Below are 18,976 nucleotides of genomic sequence, written 5' to 3' on the forward strand. Positions count from 1 at the left end.
GTTATATTCCATGGAATGCTCTTAACATCCCGATAGCAATGAATATCTTAAGTGCTTTGACAAAACATCCATAAAAAAAGGTCATCTGTGGAAGCCGTGATACTGTAAAAAGTATGACCAATCATTTTTTCCGGCTGTGTATTTTCAAATTCTAGCGCACTCGAGCCGGTTTCTCCAAAATGACCTACCCCACCTTTAAGTGTTTACTTTGATAATATGTATGCAAGGATTGACTGTGTTGCATGTTATTAGAAGACAGATGTCGAAGTGACTGTTATTTTGTATATATTGATTGTTGTGCTTTGATTTAGGTCTTAATGTGTGCATATGTATAAATAGGTATTTTGATTGTGTATATATAGGTATATACATCTTTTTATATATATTTGTTTTTGTATTCGGGATTGTGGGAAACGGTATTTCGATCTCTCTGTCTGTACACACAAACTGAAAGATTGACAATAAAGTTGACTTTGAACTTGAATTAGTTTTGAACCTGTCATATGAGCCGAGGCGGAATCAGTGTTTTGGAGGTCAAATTATTAAAAAGAGGAGGCGGAGCTCGTGCAGTATTGGTACAGATTGAATGCTATTGACGCTGATGCAGTCAGTGTCCAGTCTCAGCACTCTTTGCGACCTTGGGAGCGACCCCTGCAGCCGGTCTTACTCCCCAGAACGGTTCTAATGGCAGTAAATGCTTGGCTTAGCAACTTCTGCGTGTCCAAAGACCTTGTTATGTATTCACATCACCTCCTAACTTTGCTCTGAGGCACTGTCACGTCAGCAGGGACTGTACTATAAGTCAGAAAGCCACTTTTCAATATCCTGATCAATTGACACAACATCGAGAAGAACCAAAGCCTTGTCAAACTAAAGAAAAATGAAATGCTGTTTGGTCTACATTTCTTCCTCAAAAATGTAAGTAATGGAATTCAGTCGCAGTTACGTGATAATCTACAAATGATAATCAATCAATAAATGTCTACACAGAAAATAATGATTGACACAATTCATAAGTTAAACATACTAATTTAAACATACTATATATTCAAACTTTCCTCAATATGTTGTGTTTCTACTGATGTTTGGTTTAAGCTGTTTAATAGCATGTCATCAGTGGTTTGCCTGTATGGTGGCAGACATGTACAATTTAAAAAACAATGCAAATATAAAAACACAAATATGCGAATACACATGCAAATTAAGAAACCTCTTCACCAACTTGACAACACATGCTCAGGGTTTACTCAAAGGGCTGCGTAAACAAACTGCAAATACAAAGTGCCGCAAATAAAAAAACGCTGCAAAAAGCTCAAAACACAAGCTTCTTGCAGCGTCATGTGCATTATGAAACATTTCCTGCAAGATCGTTCACTTAATTTCCAATTTAGTTAGCAGTGTCTTTCACTTGGAGACTTGAATTGTGGAACTTATTACCACTAAACGATGCAGATCAAAAACAGTGTTTCCTTTGACTTGTGTGAGTCTAAAAGGGCAGCCCAGTGTCTTGCTGGAACTAAAACTGTCGCCTCATGATTTAATTTCCACGGTATGCAGTTCAGCAGGATGGGAAACATTAATATTTATGTACCCGAGTGCCCTTATAGCGGTGTGTGCACAGAAGTGTTTAAGTGCAGTCAGTCCCTTTTTTTTTTACTCAGGTCAGACCAGGACAGGCTCCAGCCTTGTGAGACTTCCAGACAATAATGAAGGCGGTAAAGAAAATTGAAGACGCAGCTAGATTTTCTTTATAATGTCTGATACATTGACGAGACAAAACCTGCAAATTCATACTTTATCCTGTAAAGTCTACTGGCTTTGCCTCCATTTTAGTTCATTTAAAAAAAGCATTGAATGATGAATAAAGCATTTTTGAAGGCCAGTCAAAACATAATTCAATACAACAATGTTGGGTAAAAGAAAGTCATTTGGAAAGCAGACTTCCTTTTAGAGTCCTAATGGACTTCTAGAGAATACTTGTAGAAACATTTATCCTTTGTTTCTCTGTACTGCCGCTAATGACGGTGAGGGAATCATTAAAATCATTAAATGGTGTCACAAAAAGGTCATGTAATCGATCCCAACAACAACATGGCCATCACAACCCAAGTGTCTTGTGGCAGAAACTCTCGAGTACAAATTGAAATGATTCCTATTGTAAGTTTGTCAAATGAGAGCACCAACTAAATGCCATGTAAATGCTCTCTAGGAGGCACTTTCACAGGATTTCTGGGACATAGAAAACTGGTTAAACCTTTCCCAAAATGTCACTGATTTCGTGTGAGCAGACAGAACATGCTGGACTCTCCATTTGCATGTGAACACTCCCTTTCACTCTTCAGGTTTATTAGCAGAAATGGACTCAAAGGTAAACATTCCCACACAGACGGCAGGTTCATGATTTGATTATGAGTTACTCTCATTTCACTCCTAAAAACTCATTAAAATGCTCTTCGGCGTGTCAACGCGTTAAATTATCTCGCGGGATGCAAATTCAGTAAATGGCAGAATGTGCTGTAAGATAATCAAAGTGAAATTACATTTCAATCTAGCAGCAGCAGAGTGAATCCATGCATGACAGACGCTCCAGACAAGGTCACACGGAATATTTGAGTGTGGGAAAAACACAAGCAGCTGAGCATGCTATGAAGGATGTACAATGAGAATGTGTTGGCGAGCAGTTAATGTGACATTCAACAGGTGGATGATGGCACTTATCCTAAGGAAGTCTGGAGTTAGAAGGCTGTCCTAGTCTCATACAACTTAAGTCTCATGTTTGTACTTTTGTCCATTGTCGCTTTTACAAAATAATATTGGACATCTTGTTGGATTCAGAGAACATACAGTAGTGACCTTTCTCAAACAAAGCATGACAGTATAAAATACGAGCCCCAAGAACAATTCAAAACAGATGACAACAAGTTCAGGTACATTTAAACATTGGCAGCACTGGATTTGACATTTCCATAATTTCTAAATAAGTTCAATTGATTTCCAAAACATTTCCTGGAAATAACTTTGCCATAACACACAGCCTCACAAACAGTTCAAAAAGCTTTTTCTGTTTGCAAAGGTATTTTTTCTAGTTCTCTTTTGTTAATTTACGGTTGAAAACATAATTTAACAAAGGCAGATGTATATACTAAGCATGTAAATGAAGTGAAGTTCTTAAAAACATATTAAAAAGACACACTGTCATGAAAGGCATTACCTGAGATTGAGTCCTTTGCATAGGCCATCTTGTGCCTGTGTTCACAGGGGGCACGCCTCCTCAGGACTCCTTACATGTGGTTTTGGAGTGGGCGTGTTCTAAGATGTGATTGGATAAATGAGGTGAGATGTAATGGCAGCTAATTAAGACAAATACTTAACGATTTACAATGATTGTGTTTATGTTGAAGTTGCAGTATTCATGTTAATATGTTTAAGAATGACTTGAGTTAATGTAGAGTTGATAATAACCAGATATATTTGACTCATTTCGAGAGAAGTGACCTGATTGGCCAGGTCAAACTTGGAAGGCGGGCACTTATGCTATAAATGTTTGTTGGAAGAAGGGAAATGCTTTTTTCTTTTTGCACCAGTACTGCTGTGAGACGGCAGAAGAACGGTTTGTTCCTCTGATTTATGTTTTGTTTTGAAGGCAGAACATAAAACAGCCTATTTTTCATGAAAACCTCCCTGTTTAACCAAACTACACTTCCTCGTCTTACTGCACTGAGAAAAGAGTCAGCAATCAGTTGCCACACTTTCTGGTAATTCACCCCAATGTGTTGCTTACAGTATGTGTGGGGGAAACTTCTGTGTAGCAATGCAGTGGGAGTCACCGACTCAGGAAGGAGACACGGTGAGAGTTGGAGCTTTTGATGTCAAACACTGATGGGTTTATTCAGAGTATCGGCCGGAGGATTCACATCACAAGTCAAAGAGTCAGAGGTTCTGACTTCACTGTAGAGTCGCCACGTCAATTCTGAAGAGCCTCTCTCTATGCTAGACCTTTTAACTGGTTCACAGAGAGTAATCAACATCTCTGAAGGAGTAGACTAAACAGCTGGGAACACTGAACCACTTGTGTCCGACGCTCATGGCCTCGAAGATTTCACATCTTAGAGTCCACAAACACCGATAAAGAAGTGCCTCAGCGTTCTCACAACAATTACCATTCGTGCCAGACAAGTTGACCGGTCACAAACTGGTGACAACAACACATATGGCCTTTCCTTAAAGGAGATAACAGACGTCAGAGTAGATCATAAAACGTCACAGAGCAAAAGGTTAGATATCTAGAATAATTATTCCTTAACAGTATGTAACCTTGAGAGTCTTTTAGTCTGTGGAAAGCATTTCATCTGAACATGCTTTGATTGATATTTGTCTCAAGACAAGCATACAATTCAACATAAAAAAGTATGTTTCAAATTATACCTATGTCTAAAAAGTTAATATCTATTTTGGTTTAAAGTGTTCTCCACATAAGTGAAGAAGACCAGCAAAACACATTATTCACTGCCCAAATTAGCACAAAGCTTACTGTTGTTTTATGTTTTTTGCTGGTTTTTCTCACTGGTGTTTTTTTATTAGTTTTTTCTGCAAATCAAAGTCAGTCAAATTCAACTTTTTCATGTCAACTTTATTTTTAATCTTCCAGTTTGTGTGTACAGACAGAGAGATCAAAATACTGTTTCCCACAAAAGTAGTTTAAAGATAATCTAACAAACCTGTTGACATGTTTGCAACCATAACATGACTGACTGCTTGTTTCTTATATCCAATACAAAAAATGCTATCCGGAACTGAGAAAATAAGACTCAATTTAAAAATATCCCTTATGTCTGCCCTACATGTAAAACGCTTAATGATTCCTAGCAAGGGAGTGTGTGTTACATGTGATGTGCTGTCCGTGGTGCTGAAAGCTGACACACACTGTTGCTCTAACTGCCTCCACCATGAGCTCCGACTCTCTCCCGCATCATTAGTTTGCTCCCATACTGCTATCTCACCCTGTCCAATGATTAATATACATCTGTCCGTGCAGCCTGAGATATGCGTATCATAAAACAAGGGGACAGGAGTGCCATTTATTTCCTGTTAGCTGTGAGGCAGCTCTCCTCCATTTAACCCAGTTACACTCAGTCCTATAGATTTGCATCAGATTTGTATGCAGAGGGTGGAAATAAGCACTAGATCAAAGTTAAGCAGGAGATTCATCTGATGGGTTCTCCTGGTGGGAATGAGTGATGGCCTCCAGCTGATGCTCTTGATTAGTTTTCCCAGCAGGATATGTTGGCCTTTCACGTAGACTTTGAAGTGACCGAAAACACATTTGAAGGTCTCAATTTTAATTATATGATCAGCCTATATTGATGCTGCTTTTTTGGAAATTGAACACAACTTGTTTCAAGGTGGCTGATCTTCAGTTATATTCCATTGTGAATTCACCAACAATAAGGGTAATGGGTTGCATCATCCAGATAGTTAATATGCAAAGGGAAAAGGCATTCAGCCCACTGAGTCATGTAAGCACATGCAGTATCAATGTAACTGTGGAAATGATATGTTCAAGGCCATAGTTTTGATTCCTGCAATAATAAAGTCATCTTAAGTCAGCTCATGCATTACAATTTAAATCTGCAACTCTGAATAGATGCATTGATTGGCAGAGAATACTTTTGATTATCTTCTTATTGTTTTTTTTCCATTCTCAAGCAAAAGTGCTAATACCTTTTCAGATCTCAGTTCTCATATTTTATTCAAGATTGAAGATATCCTAAGCAACCCATGAAAAACTAGGAATTGATTGGTCAATGGGAGAAAAGGAAAATCATTAACAAATATACCCTCGCTCTATTTTTCTTTTAAATCCAACCTGCTGAAAATTAAGATCTGGTTTAATTGTTTTACTTGCTGATGTTATCATCTTTATCATCTCAACCTTAAAAAAAAAACGATCTTTGAGTTACAGTAAAGGTATATTGTTAATAGACATATAATAGTGCTACTGTGTTGCTTTAGTGTTAATATAAATGCATTATACTACACATGCTTTTAACTCTAAATGGGATAGGAATGTTAAAACCAGTTTGGTGGGGGAAATGCCAAGACAATGATGAAATAAAAGCAGAATCACCTGCTGAAAATGTGTAATAAAGGAATGTTTACATGTCCTTTATGTACTTTATTAAGTCTACCAACTGATAGTGTGTTGTGAATCAACAATCATGTTCCATGTTTTCATGCCTTAATGCTGCTCAATAATCCAATTATCCATAAACCAGAATATAGGTTTAATTCCAGCTCAATGCTTTCTTATCACTAAGTGGTTGCCACTCGGCTATTTCCGTTTCTGTTCGCCTTCTCATTAAAATTCCTCACTTGTGGGTGTGATGCTGAAAGGATCTCCGGCGCGCCGAGCGGAGACGCGCAGTGTCCCTGTGCGTTCAGAGGAGGCATCAGCTGCGGGAAGAAGAGACAGCAGACCTAAATTGCAGGCGACCATTCCTTCACTGCTGGTGTCTTTTCTCAGCAAGCCACCTGCAGAAATAAAAAGAAGTCGGTCATTTGCTGCACATTTGAAGTGTTTCTCCCCAGGGCTGAAGCTCTCCAATATGTGTCGGATCTAACACCTCCGGAGAAATCGAGGAATATCAGACTCCCGTGGTGGATGTGGACATCTAAACTGTGGACATGGAAAAGATAGTGAATTTATCCCTTTCTGTTCTGCTGGTTTTATGGGGATGTGCGCTTGGAGGCTCGCCCAGTGTTCAAATTGGTAGGTATCCATTAGTTTAAACGTAAAAACCACTTGGATTGTGTGCATAAAATGCTGGGAAAATGTGCCTTGGAGATGTCTCTTACCAGAGATCTTTGTGCAAATGTGGCTGATATTTGCATTTCGGTTACAGGGGGACTCTTTCCAAGGGGCGCGGATCAAGAGTACAGCGCATTTCGGATAGGAATGGTTCAGTTTGGCACCTCGGAATTCAGATTGACGCCCCACATTGACAATCTGGAAGTGGCTAATAGTTTTGCTGTGACCAACTGCTGTAAGTAAAAACATATTTCTCCTCTTTTAAAAAAAGGTGCCCATGTCGTACATACCTTTTTTTGTATTCCCATGGTACGTAATAATGAGATGAGCTTGGATAAATGTGGACAATTAGTTGCTCTTCCGATATTCTGCCGGAAAACATGTCGAGACTCATTAGTAGCCTATTAGGGGGTGGACGAACATCGTGTAGGCAGGGAAAAGTTGGTTTCCACAGTAACAGTCAGTCACATCCATCCCATTTTAATTCCTTCAGATTCAGAGATCAAACAAAGCTGCGCTGCAAAAATATCGATCCTCCTCATTTCTTTCATCCAACTGCCTTTTAGACCAAATACCTTTGAGTGAGTGAAGAAACGACTGCGAATGTTCTTGATTTCAATCAACATCAACCTGTTTGTATCTAAGGAAAGAGATCAGACGTGTTTTTCTCCATGAAAACAGAAAATCAGCACCTGAAATAAATACATTTAATCTATTTCGACTTGCTGATGTGGACATTTGTTTGCAGCGTGCACCGATGTTTTTTCCCAAGGAGCGTCTATTGTTGCCTCCTATAAGTAAGCCCCCACACAGATTTGCATTAGGATGCGATTAATTATCCCAACCGAACCGAGGCTAAAGAATGATTGGCAGATCTCTGAAAAACAGGTAGGATATAACAAACCAAGCCTAATCACGACTCTTAATAAAACAATCTCAAATCCAACACCACTACTCCGTAGCCTACGCCGTTTTCCTATCAAAGTGCGGAGAGTTTTCAGTCACAATCAGTTTGAGTCATGCCTTTCTTTCATCAAAGAATCAAAATGCTCGCTGTTTTCTTTGAACTCGCGGATACAAAAGGCTGTAAATGGGTTCTGGGGTCGCTTTTTTTAATAGCCACAGCTCATACATTTCATTAGGCAGGCGGTTGCCAAGCGACTAGTCCTCTCAACAGTCCCTTAAACATAAATCAAACGGTTCTGATTGGTGCGCGCATTGGTCCAATCGATTTCATTACCATATAAAAGCTTCCTGCTTGGAGAGCCTCATTGCATCGAGAGACAAGTCGATGTTCAAGAAACAAATCATTTCCACCAGATTGAAGACGTGAAAAATTAAAATGGACGAGACTTTATAACTTGTTGGGGGATTTGGGGAAATAGTTTTCTTGTAAATGTACTGTTAACAGGAAGCTACAACAATGTGTTTCCAACATGTATCTAAAAGCATCTTTTACTCTTGTAAAACTGACTTTTTACAAGATGTGACTCACACATTGAAAGGTTTATATAACCCATGAATAGATTTGTAGTTTTCCCAAATGTGTTTCCTTCTATTACAAGTGTGGTGTTACATAAACACCATTCTGAATCAGCAACAGTTCCATATGAACATCTAACCTGGTGATCCTATTCAATGATGTTCAAAGTTAGGGTAATCCTACATTTAGACCAATTTAGACCACTTGGGGTTTTAAGTCAGTTTTTAAAATGACCGTGGCAGGTCATTCATTCCCACAACATGAATGCTCTGCACATGCTTGAGAAAGATCATGGAGTGAACATGATGCTACATTATTTTTAAAGTTAAACAAATTACAGCATATGTTGAAAAATATAAACTCCTGCGAAGTTGAGTTTTTTTCTCCTAGTATTTTGGTATTGAGAGTATTTACTCCTGTGTGATGTGTAATGCTAATCAGCCAACACATGTGTTTCATACTGGTGTGGATCACGTTCACTGCAACCAAAAAAAGCTTCATACAGTGACCCTGAGGAGAAATGAGGGGTTAAGGAAAAATAAACAAATTAATCGCTGGGATTTGTGATGACAAACTGAGTGAATGGCTATAGTACTAAATACCGAAAGGCTGAGACTGTGTGCATACTTTTAATTGTAGCCGTGGTTGCATGAACTCCTACCTCCTCAGATCTACTTCTTGAGCAGAGGTAAGGGTAGCTGGTGTGAGGGGAGGGGGGGGGGGGGCTGTGATTTATAAACCGGTAGATGGCAGTCTGCCTCAAAATCCACCTCCATGTTTAATTACAGAGCATTACCACTACCACTTTTCCTTTTGTCAAAAAGTACTCTGCGATGCACCCCACAGTGGAGAATAAAAGGATACATAATGAAGCTGGCATGGCATATTAAAAGCAAAAAGATCATAACTGCAGCTTCATAAAAAGCTTTCTGTTCGGCTCCAGGACTCACACACTCCCTCACAAAGGAGCTACTGCCTATGTGGCAGGTGTGATATTTCATTATGGATCTAACAAAAGCGCATGTGTCTTTGGTGAGTCAGGGACATTTGAAACAAATTTAAATTGTCCTGAAGTGGACACAACTGAGTAGTACATTTGCACTCATTGCTTATGTAGCGAAAGACCTGACCCTTAATATTGTATAGTCCCGACCAAACTTTAGTGGTCTGATGAAGAATTGTTGTCTGCTATCGTCTTGCCAGTCCAATATAATATGGTAAATACATAATTTAAGATTGTTAAATTAGTGTCGGAACATATGGCCCTGCAGCCTTCAGACATATCACACTCCGGTTGTTCTTGGCCTGCAGCAGCACACTTCATCAGTGCAGTGTCAGAGACAGTGGGAGGGAGGATGATGCATCCCTCCATCAATAACAGTTCATCTGGACAGGCCTGCATCTGCTGCCAAGATCAGGGGAGTCATTGGGACTGTGTGTGTGTGCAGTTTTATTGGTGTGTGCTTTCCACCAAGAGCAATGAAATAAAAAGATCTTGTTCGAACTTCCCAGAATAGAATCACCTCTGAGACTCAATAGGGATAAGTGACTAATGCACCCTCAAAGACTACACTGCAGTAAAAGAAAACTGTGTATATTTGTATTATGGATGTTGAATTTCTTGGGCCATGTTACTGTTTGGTGTTGCATTTTCCAACTTTGAAAGAGTATGCTTTACATAGGGTTTATCGACCCTAAGAGATAGTGTATCAATGCTAGGAACATCAGAAGCAATCTATCAATAGGGACATCCTTTTGGTTGCTGGATTTTGATCTGATATTTATCAAGAAATTATGTTCTCTTTAGAGTTATGTTCTCACTGATAAATCCACCAATTTCCATGTCAAACAAGCATGTACTTTTTATTTGCCTTGCTGCCTTTTAACAAAGCACGATACCATTTTGTTTGGCATAGCTGGAATAAATTAAATAAAAGATGGTGGGGGCTCTCACTAAAGACTACATTTTGCATGAATGTCCAATTATCAATCTCTAGAATCTGCACAGCCACAGCTTGCACTCTGATCCACCGGCTGTGCAAAATGACACATTTTCTGACAAGTTTTGTGTTACTTGAATGAATGATGGACCCATCACAGAATCACACTTTTTGCTAATTCGACCAACCACATTAAAAGGCAAACTGGGTAACATCGTACAATTATTTACAACAAAATGGGTATCACTGATTATTAAGTGGAATCATAAGCTTTGTCTACAGTCATATTTACATTTCCGTTTAAGGCAGTGAACACCATTCATATTATAATGTGCATCTGCCTGTTTGAACTGCGTTTGAGTACCCAATGACACTTAATTGTGCTAGTATGCTCCCATGCTTTTTGTTTGACTCCCACCTATTTCAAAGCAAACCACTTTTCCTCCTCTGAGAGCAGAGACCAGTATGAGGTCTCTGACAGCTGGCTGCCGATTTAACACTTCAAAGTTCTAGTTTGTCATGGTTGAATAACGTCATACTGTAATTTCATGCATTTACATGCACAGAGCATCTCAGATATGCATGCATTCACGGACCTTGCATATATGCACAGCAGAGCATTGGTTATAGTCCATTTATTGTCCACACTTAATTAAGTGCATTCTCCCCCATTTTAGAGGGCGCTTTGAAATATTAAATAGGCCTGGGAGCTGGCTGGTCAGAAAATGAGGCTAAAGAACCCTCTGCGGATCTGTTTCTGCCCTGAATACAGCCCTCAACCGAGCCCTTATCACTCTGTCCTCAAAACACACAAGACTGAGATAGCATCAGTTACAACATGATTCAAAGGCGGGAAGTCGCCTCCTGTCTCATATCCAATGGCTTACTTTGCTCCGAGGAAGGTGGCTCAAAAGCGTTTTCTGCTCTGAGCTAGGCAGGAAGAAAACTGTCCTCCAGCGACAGTGACTTTGAGTACATCTCAAAGTACAGACAGATAAGCTACATGTTTAAGCCAGAATAGAAACTTTACATTGTGAGTAGATGAACAGAAACAAAGCTTCACAGTATCTTGATTTCCTTCTCAAACCAGCGTTGTGAAAGACACCAGGGTTTGATAGATAACTTAAAAAAAATGATCACGGCAGAAATGCACCTAACTCACCGAAACTTTCAAAAACCCAATCGAAGAGATACCTATCCAGATGTGATTGAACATAAGGATATATACATGAAAAATAAATAGCACATTTTTCTTTTGAATGAATACTCTTCAATCAAGGTCCACTAACTGAGCTTTCACCGGCATCAGCCGATTTTCATCTTTTGTCGTCAAATATCTTTAGTATATGGAACTTAAAGTGATGAAAATGAGGACCATGAACTGCTTTTGAAAGCCCTTAGAAAAAGTGATCAATGGTCCTTGACTTAAGACAATTTAAAGAAAGCAATTTCACGATTAATTTCACAAATGTTTCTCTCTTGTTTGCATTTAGCATACATGCACATAATGATCCAGTTAGTATGCATCCCTTGCCTGAAGACTGACAATGGAACACAGCCAATTGATCATAAACATGATTTAACAGCAGCTGATTCAAATTCAGTACATGATGCAGAAATGATGCAATATGCTGTCACCTAATAGGCTTTCATTGCCAGATGGAGGGTCCCATCCTTTAGCTGAGCAAGCATGCGTCACAGACTTCAGTCACTAGAATCGGATGTCATTCATTCATTAAAGGTTTTGCAGTACTTGTGTTGACACACAGACTGTGTCTCGGCACCAGTGCCATAATATTTATATCTTTGAATGTCTTAGGTTGGCGAATAGAGATCCAGTGATAGTCTCCTCAGAACACAGATCCTTATCCTAAAAAAGATGTAACCGAGGCTTTGTACTTGGGGCTCTATCTAGATGCCCCCTCCCAAAGCTTTCAGTTTCAAGGGACTTGTTCAGACTTCTGCAGCCTTTTATCAAGCTCTAAACGCGTGTGGAGTGACAGGAGCATCAGGGACAACAACCATTTACTCGTACTGTTCCAGATTGTGAATAAGTCAGGTTACAGGGTGTGTGCTGTCAGGCACTGTGTCATGGAGGCAGGGCAGCAAGAATGATATAGATCCGCTGTCATCTAGAACTCATGATTGATATGATGGAGGGCTTCGTTTCACAACAGCATCCATATGTAGCAGCTTTAAAAAAAAAGAAAAATGCGTATAACGATAAGCAGATGGTCATATTTACAACATAGCAGTATTAAAGAACAAACCAAGGTTATTTGACAAAATCGTACGTGAATACAATTTCAATTATAAAATGAGTTTAGTCATTTTATTTCTTCGCCATTATTTTTGGAAGGAGACAAATACAACAATTTTGATTTAATTACTAAAATGCAACAAAAAAAATGCATGCAATGTCATTTTGCTGTACATTTGAAGAGAAACAAACCTGCGTCAGATTTGGCAAACAATACTTGAACAAGGACCATTTATTGTACATTTCCAAAAGGTTTTTGTTGCATCATATGGCCATCATCAGCAGTTTCATTTTCAATATTGTTTTTAAGACTTCTAAAATGTTGGTGAACTAAATGAATGTTGATCAGAAATATTAAATAGGTATATATATAAAATAATAGATGTTTTGGCGTGTTAACAGTTTACATAAGGGATGGCTTTTTAGAAGTGCAATTTAACAATGCATTCATGCAGGTTTTCAAATATATACCTAACAAAAATATGTTGTCATGTTAAATTAATAATGTAACCTTTCCTTCCCAACCTTTTGGTGATTAAGATTCCATCCCGCGCTCTTGTCTTGTGTTACAGGGTGTCCTTGTCAACTCTTTAGGACTTGTGTGTGTGTGTGTGTGTGTGTGTGTGTGTGTGTGTGTGTGTGTGTGTGTGTGTGTGTGTGTGTGTGTGTGTGTGTGTGTGTGTGTGTGTGGGTGTGTGTGTGTGTGTGTGTGTGTGTGTGTGTGTGTGTGTGTGTGTGTGTGTGTGTGTGTGTGTGCGCGCGTGTGTGTGCGTGTTGAGAAAGAAGGGTTCATGTATGGAAACCGATGATTAAGATTGAGAGAGACAAAGAGCCAGAGCACCTTAACCGTGTGATAAGCAGAGCGGTCCCTGTGCTCTCTGTTGTTTCTAATGTTATGTCTCAGTGAGTAAATGTAAATGTATTGTACACGTGTAAAAACAACTGTCTCTAGGCTGGCTGTGTCCTTTAAAAAGGGCACGATGGCTCAAGCTAATGATCAAGGGAAACATCCGCGACTGCCTGACTTAAACCATGTGTTTCTCCCCTGCTTAACATTCTGGTAAAGAATACGTATCCGTTAGACGTTCAGTGTAGTTCCTCCAAGAAGACCATAAATCATCATGCAGGGCTGATGAATAAGTTTCCTTGACGGTCTGTTCTCTTTTTTCAGACCTGTCTTTTAACTTTGTCGACTTAATTTATAGCTTTTATCCACTTAAAGCATTCCTTTACACTGTCAGCAGTGCTACTAAGCAAAGTCTGTTTTGCAGACATTGCTATTATTGTGCTGTTGTAAGGACTTGTCCCCTGATAGTCTGCCGGCTTAAGGTCTCGTCTGGACTCCTGCCAACACGTCTCAGCAGCTGTTGGCTTGTCAGTAGCTTTTTCTTCAATCGCATAGAAGCATATTTTTATTTCACTTAATAATCTTTCTGCATTGTTTAGACCTTTGTGGAAGAAATGATGGCAATTCCTAAAAATAAACTAAAATGTTGACAGGAAAAAGAAAAATGAATATGTCTCATATCTGCTTTGTATTCTGGTTTATTCCTTTTGCAATTGGAGTAAGTAAATGCTGCTTCAAATAAATCGTACTCTTGCATTGTTAAAGGTGGGGTATGTAATTCACTTCAGAAACACTTTTTGTTATATTCCATGGAATGCTCTTAACATCCCGATAGCAATGAATATCTTAAATGCTTTGACAATAAATACATAAAAAAATGTCATCTGTGGAAGCCGTGGCGCTGTAAAAAGCACGGCCAATCATCTGAGCCGGCCCGGCTAAAATAACTGGATGGCCTACCTGCCTGTCAGCCTTCCATCTGTGCACAAACTTATCTCGTGCCCTCATTGGTCATGTGCGCGTTCGTGTGTGTTGGAGGAGGGGCTCTGTAAGGAAGTCTGAAGGAAGGGGCAGATTTTTTCCGGTTTTGTACTTTCAAATTCTAGCGCACTCGAGCTGGTTTCTCCATTCTTACCTACCCTACCTTTAAGGGCCCCCTTCCAAATTTGTATCATGTTTATCCACTTAACTCTGTTACAAACATGGTAGATCTTCACTACTAGCTAAAGTGCATTGACTGTGTTCAGGGGCGCCGCCAGGGATTTTGGGCCCCATGAAAAGATATCACATTGGTTACATAAACATTTTTTTCTTAATGTTCTAAAATTGTTTGGGCCCCTGTCAGTCACGGGCCCTTAGAATCGTCCTAACTTTTCACCCCCCTTACGGCGCCCCTGACTGTGTTTAAGATTACACCCTCACAGGGAGAGTTGACTTGGTTTGCAGCCATGTCTCCGTCCTGCTCTGCTTCTGCCTGGCTCTGAGATAATGTTTGTCCCCATTAAAGGGACCTTGGGTGTTTCACCATGTGAAGGCCCCTAAGGCCGCAGTCTGTGGGGGTTTCTTCCTCCCACTCCCCCTCCCCCTCCCCCTCCCACGTCTTATGGGTCAGCCAGGGATGGATTCAGTGGGATGTGCAGGGAAATCATGGATTGTAAGCAGGACAGTTTTCTGTGTCTCGGGGTGAATATGCTGCAGTTTTTATTGTACCTTTGTGTCAGAAAGGTTTGTGCGTGGGTGTTTTTATGTTCTTAGGATTTTATTTCTGTAAGGTTTTGCTCTATTACCCTGCTGCTCTCAGAGATAAAAATAAAAGAGAACAATCAGTCCCCGACTTGCAAGGTTATTGTTAAATCCTTTCAAAGTCAGACAAAGTGAGCAATAATAGGAAGAGGTCCAAAAGATGTTTGAAAGGATACGATTTAAACAGCTGCAAAAATATGCTCTAAAATGCACAACTTGTTCTATAATTCACATCTGTTTTGGTTTGTAGCCTGTATACATATTTATTCATATTATTGATTTGATATTGGTAAATCCTCTTGGTGCATTAGCCAGAATAACTGAATCTGAATAACATTGATTCTCCTTCAGTAGACAGAGGACTTTTCTCCACAAGCAGTAGCGACACCATCCAATTATTGATTGACGGCGACAGTGACGCCAGCCTGAGTAAAACAAGGGACTTATTTGTTTTCTAAAATGGACAATACATTGATCACAAAACAGTGTGATATAGTGGTTTGTGTAAAAATGAACCGAAATGTTAATATAACACATTTGCATTTATTGAAAACCATTATGTCAAAGTGAATGTCCTCTTCAGTGTCACCCTCACATGAACAAATAAGGTCAAATTCCCAATAATTCAAAGATGGATCAACCACAAGGACAAGCAAGTGTGTTAATAGGCGTTAGGACAAATCCATTATACTGACAATGACACAGACAGTCAAAACAAATATGAGTGAAATGTGGCGACTTTGGCTAGTGGCGGGTCCACAAAAGCTATAGGTCAGCCCCCGTGTCCACTGAGATCACTGTGGGAAACAAGAGTGGGCAAACAAACAGACGCACTCTCAGAGACGATACGTCCAGCTGCGTACACACTGAGGCAGAAGACTGGCAGACAGTGTTGTGTCGCAGCTGGCAAGAGGCAACTCTGGACTCTTCCAAACTGTCATCTCCTATTTTATCAGATTGACACTCAAGTTAGTCAAGAGACTGATGGTCCAGAGATAAAATACCCCCTTTCATTTCTTAGCAGCTCCACATCAACCCCCTGCTGTGATAAAACAGCGGGAGAAACGCTGTGAAAGGGGGCAGCTGCATAAATTATCTGACATTTTCTTATTTCACCATTTTCTGGCCAAGAAGAAAACAGAGTAATAGCTTTCCATTCAATAAAATAAAATTATATTCTGACCTTTTATCTTCTCTTAGCAATGCCTGTAGGATTTCAGATGAGAGACACAGGGAATTTCAGATCTGGATCATATTATGTATGCTGGTTGATTGTATGGTGCTTCTACAAATGCAGTTTCTGATAATTGTAGGGAAGAGAAAATGATTCATATACATGTTTGACAACCTCAATGTAGTGCAAGAGGGGACATTCAGGAGATCACACACGATTAGCTTTTGGGTAATTCTGGCATTTAAACCAATGTTGATGAACGTGCACTGTCCCTGTTAAATTAACTTATAAGGAAAGTCATTAAGATTCACCATCTGCGAAATGTCAATGTCTGATCACAACGTAACATGTTGCAATAAGTGAAATCTTAAACCTTCCACCTGCTGGTTGTGATAGAGGAAAAACCAGATGATCACCAAAGTCAATGGGCTTCATCCTTTGGGGACCATGACAGATTTAGCACAGTTTTATAAAAATATATTCAATAGTTGTAGACATACTTCAGTCCCGAACAAAAGTGGGGAACGGTCTGAACAAGAATATGTTCCCATGTCTGATGACCAAATAGGTAAACCAAAACAATAACACAGTCCTAAAATAAATAAATGTTACACTTATCTAGGAGGCGTGTGGTGCAGTGGGTTGTGCGTTGGTGTTCGGATCAGCGGGTCACAGGTTCAAACCCCACTGCAGTCAGCATGTCGTTGTGTCCCTGGGCAAGACACTTCACCCCAAATTGCTCCTGTGGGGATTGCCCACGGTATTGAGTATGTAAGTCGCTTTGGATAAAAGCGTCAAACAAGTAACATGTAATGTAATGTAATCTAAGGAGTCGACATACAACCAAGCCAACGGCCCATAGCTAAGATCATCATCAACTCAACAATAAATTGCTGCACTTGCTCAATCAAACAAACTTTGACTGAAGAGTTTGGAATATATATATATTAATTTATTATATTGCTTTACTCTAAAGGCTATTTACTGTTCATCCATGCAAAAATGATGACTGTTAAGAAAATATCAGTTTGTCATTGTCGTTATGTCCGTTGTTCTCTTGACAAGTTGTTTTGAGTAGTGTTCACAAAACGCAGCCTTCTGTACAGCAGCGTTGTTTATCAAAAACACTTGATTTCTAAGAAATTCCGTCACACTGAGAAAGACATCAAATCCCATGAAAGGGTTTGCAGCTGCAACCAATCTGACTTTTGAATGCTCACTTTATTGTGAACACTGAGGCCTCGGAAAGGTCGCATTCCCGTTTGCTTCTTTTTCAAGTTGCAGTTTGATGTAATCTCCATCTTTTTTCCACGGGACTTTCACTGGCACTTATTCAAAGCTTTGACACCACACACAATGTCAAAAGTGTTTTAAGCATTACAGGGCAGCAGTGTATATTAAAAATCAAGTCATTTTTAGAGGTGGCTGTCGTTCTCGAGGATGTTTCATCCTCTTTTGCATTTTCACGTTCAGAAATGCTAAATTATTTTGTATACTCTGTAACCTGAGATAGTGTAGTACAGTATTATACCATACTTTATACTTTATCTACCTGTAGTGCTGACTTTGAAACCTGTCTAACAGACACGTCTCTTGCGTATATGTTTTCTGATTTGTTTCCATATGAGTTTGCAGTTGATATGCTGTTAATGTATACTTTTTAAATTGGAAAAGTACAAATGATTGGTGTTAATTAAAGCACTCATTCTGTAAAAGGAGAAACTCAATGATGAATTTTAAACCTTCCTCACTATTTCTTACCCCTTTATTTTATTTTATATTTTTTTACCGTGCACATTAATCAACATTTCTGTAAATGTGCCAGAGTTAGTCAAGAGGCTATTTTTCATCTGTAATCCCTGGATTTGTAAGTCAACCTAAAGACACATTTTATTTTTAAACAAGTAAATACAATCAAATAAAAACATGCAACATACAGTACAGGAATTTGATTGTGCTTGCCACTTCCCTGGCTGGTATTCATTTATAACTAACCAGCTTTTATGTGAGAATGATAGCAGAGCCTAATAGGATCTGAATCAATATGTGATCGTCAATGCTTTATTTCTTACATGTGAAAGCAGAACTATTCAAATTCAAAACCAGTGCTAATTTCACTACGCCACGTCACTTCCTATTAATTAAAGTATTGAAATGAGTGGATGATGGATAGATGGTTGTGTGGAGGTCAGGGAGAGAAGGAGGGGCTCAGAGCAGAGGAGGAGGGGATGAGGCTGGGGTCAAATGGAAATGTTGTGCTGATGAGTGAGCCTGAGGTCATTTTAAACGACCCAGGGATGTTTATGGGAAGTCTCATTTCTTCCCGCCTGCAGCCCCTCATAGATCCTCTAACAAGACATTAGAGGGTAGAAGGAACAATGGGTTCCTATGAAATATTAAGATTCAGCTTCCTGACGGTATACACAGGAGCCATTAAAGACAGGATCGTGTGTATTGTCTTTGCTTCGCCTCTCTGACTTGGTCCTTATTCATCTCAAGCGAACACTCGTTGTCTGGTTGCCATGGAAGCTGCTCTCGCTCAGATACTGGATGAAGCTGTTTTTCTTTATAGATGTAACTAATTCTGCTCGGGCAAATTTCAAGATCATTAGAACAGCGGATCTGAAGCCCGCTTTGGTATTTGCGCTAAAGGTCAGTGGACGTACGATGCGTTTTATTACAGGAGGCAGAGGGAATGCGAACAAAGTAGCTGTGTGTGAT

General features: G+C 39.5%; 1 protein-coding gene across 5 annotated transcripts in view; it reads left to right on the forward strand.

Moving 5' to 3' along the window:
- Nucleotides 1-6,430: 6,430 nt before the first annotated feature.
- gria2b (glutamate receptor, ionotropic, AMPA 2b) overlaps nt 6,431-18,976 on the forward strand; it is a 47,366-nt gene continuing 34,820 nt past the window's right edge. For all 5 annotated transcript variants that reach the window (XM_034141549.1, XM_034141531.1, XM_034141556.1 and 2 more), the window contains exons 1-2: nt 6,431-6,769; nt 6,903-7,043. In XM_034141549.1, the coding sequence (XP_033997440.1) occupies nt 6,685-6,769; nt 6,903-7,043 (226 nt within the window). In that variant the 5' untranslated portion in view covers nt 6,431-6,684. The remainder of the gene's footprint in view (nt 6,770-6,902; nt 7,044-18,976) is intronic.

Source organism: Trematomus bernacchii, unplaced genomic scaffold (genome assembly GCF_902827165.1).
Source record: "Trematomus bernacchii unplaced genomic scaffold, fTreBer1.1, whole genome shotgun sequence".
Classification (NCBI taxonomy): domain Eukaryota; kingdom Metazoa; phylum Chordata; class Actinopteri; order Perciformes; family Nototheniidae; genus Trematomus; species Trematomus bernacchii.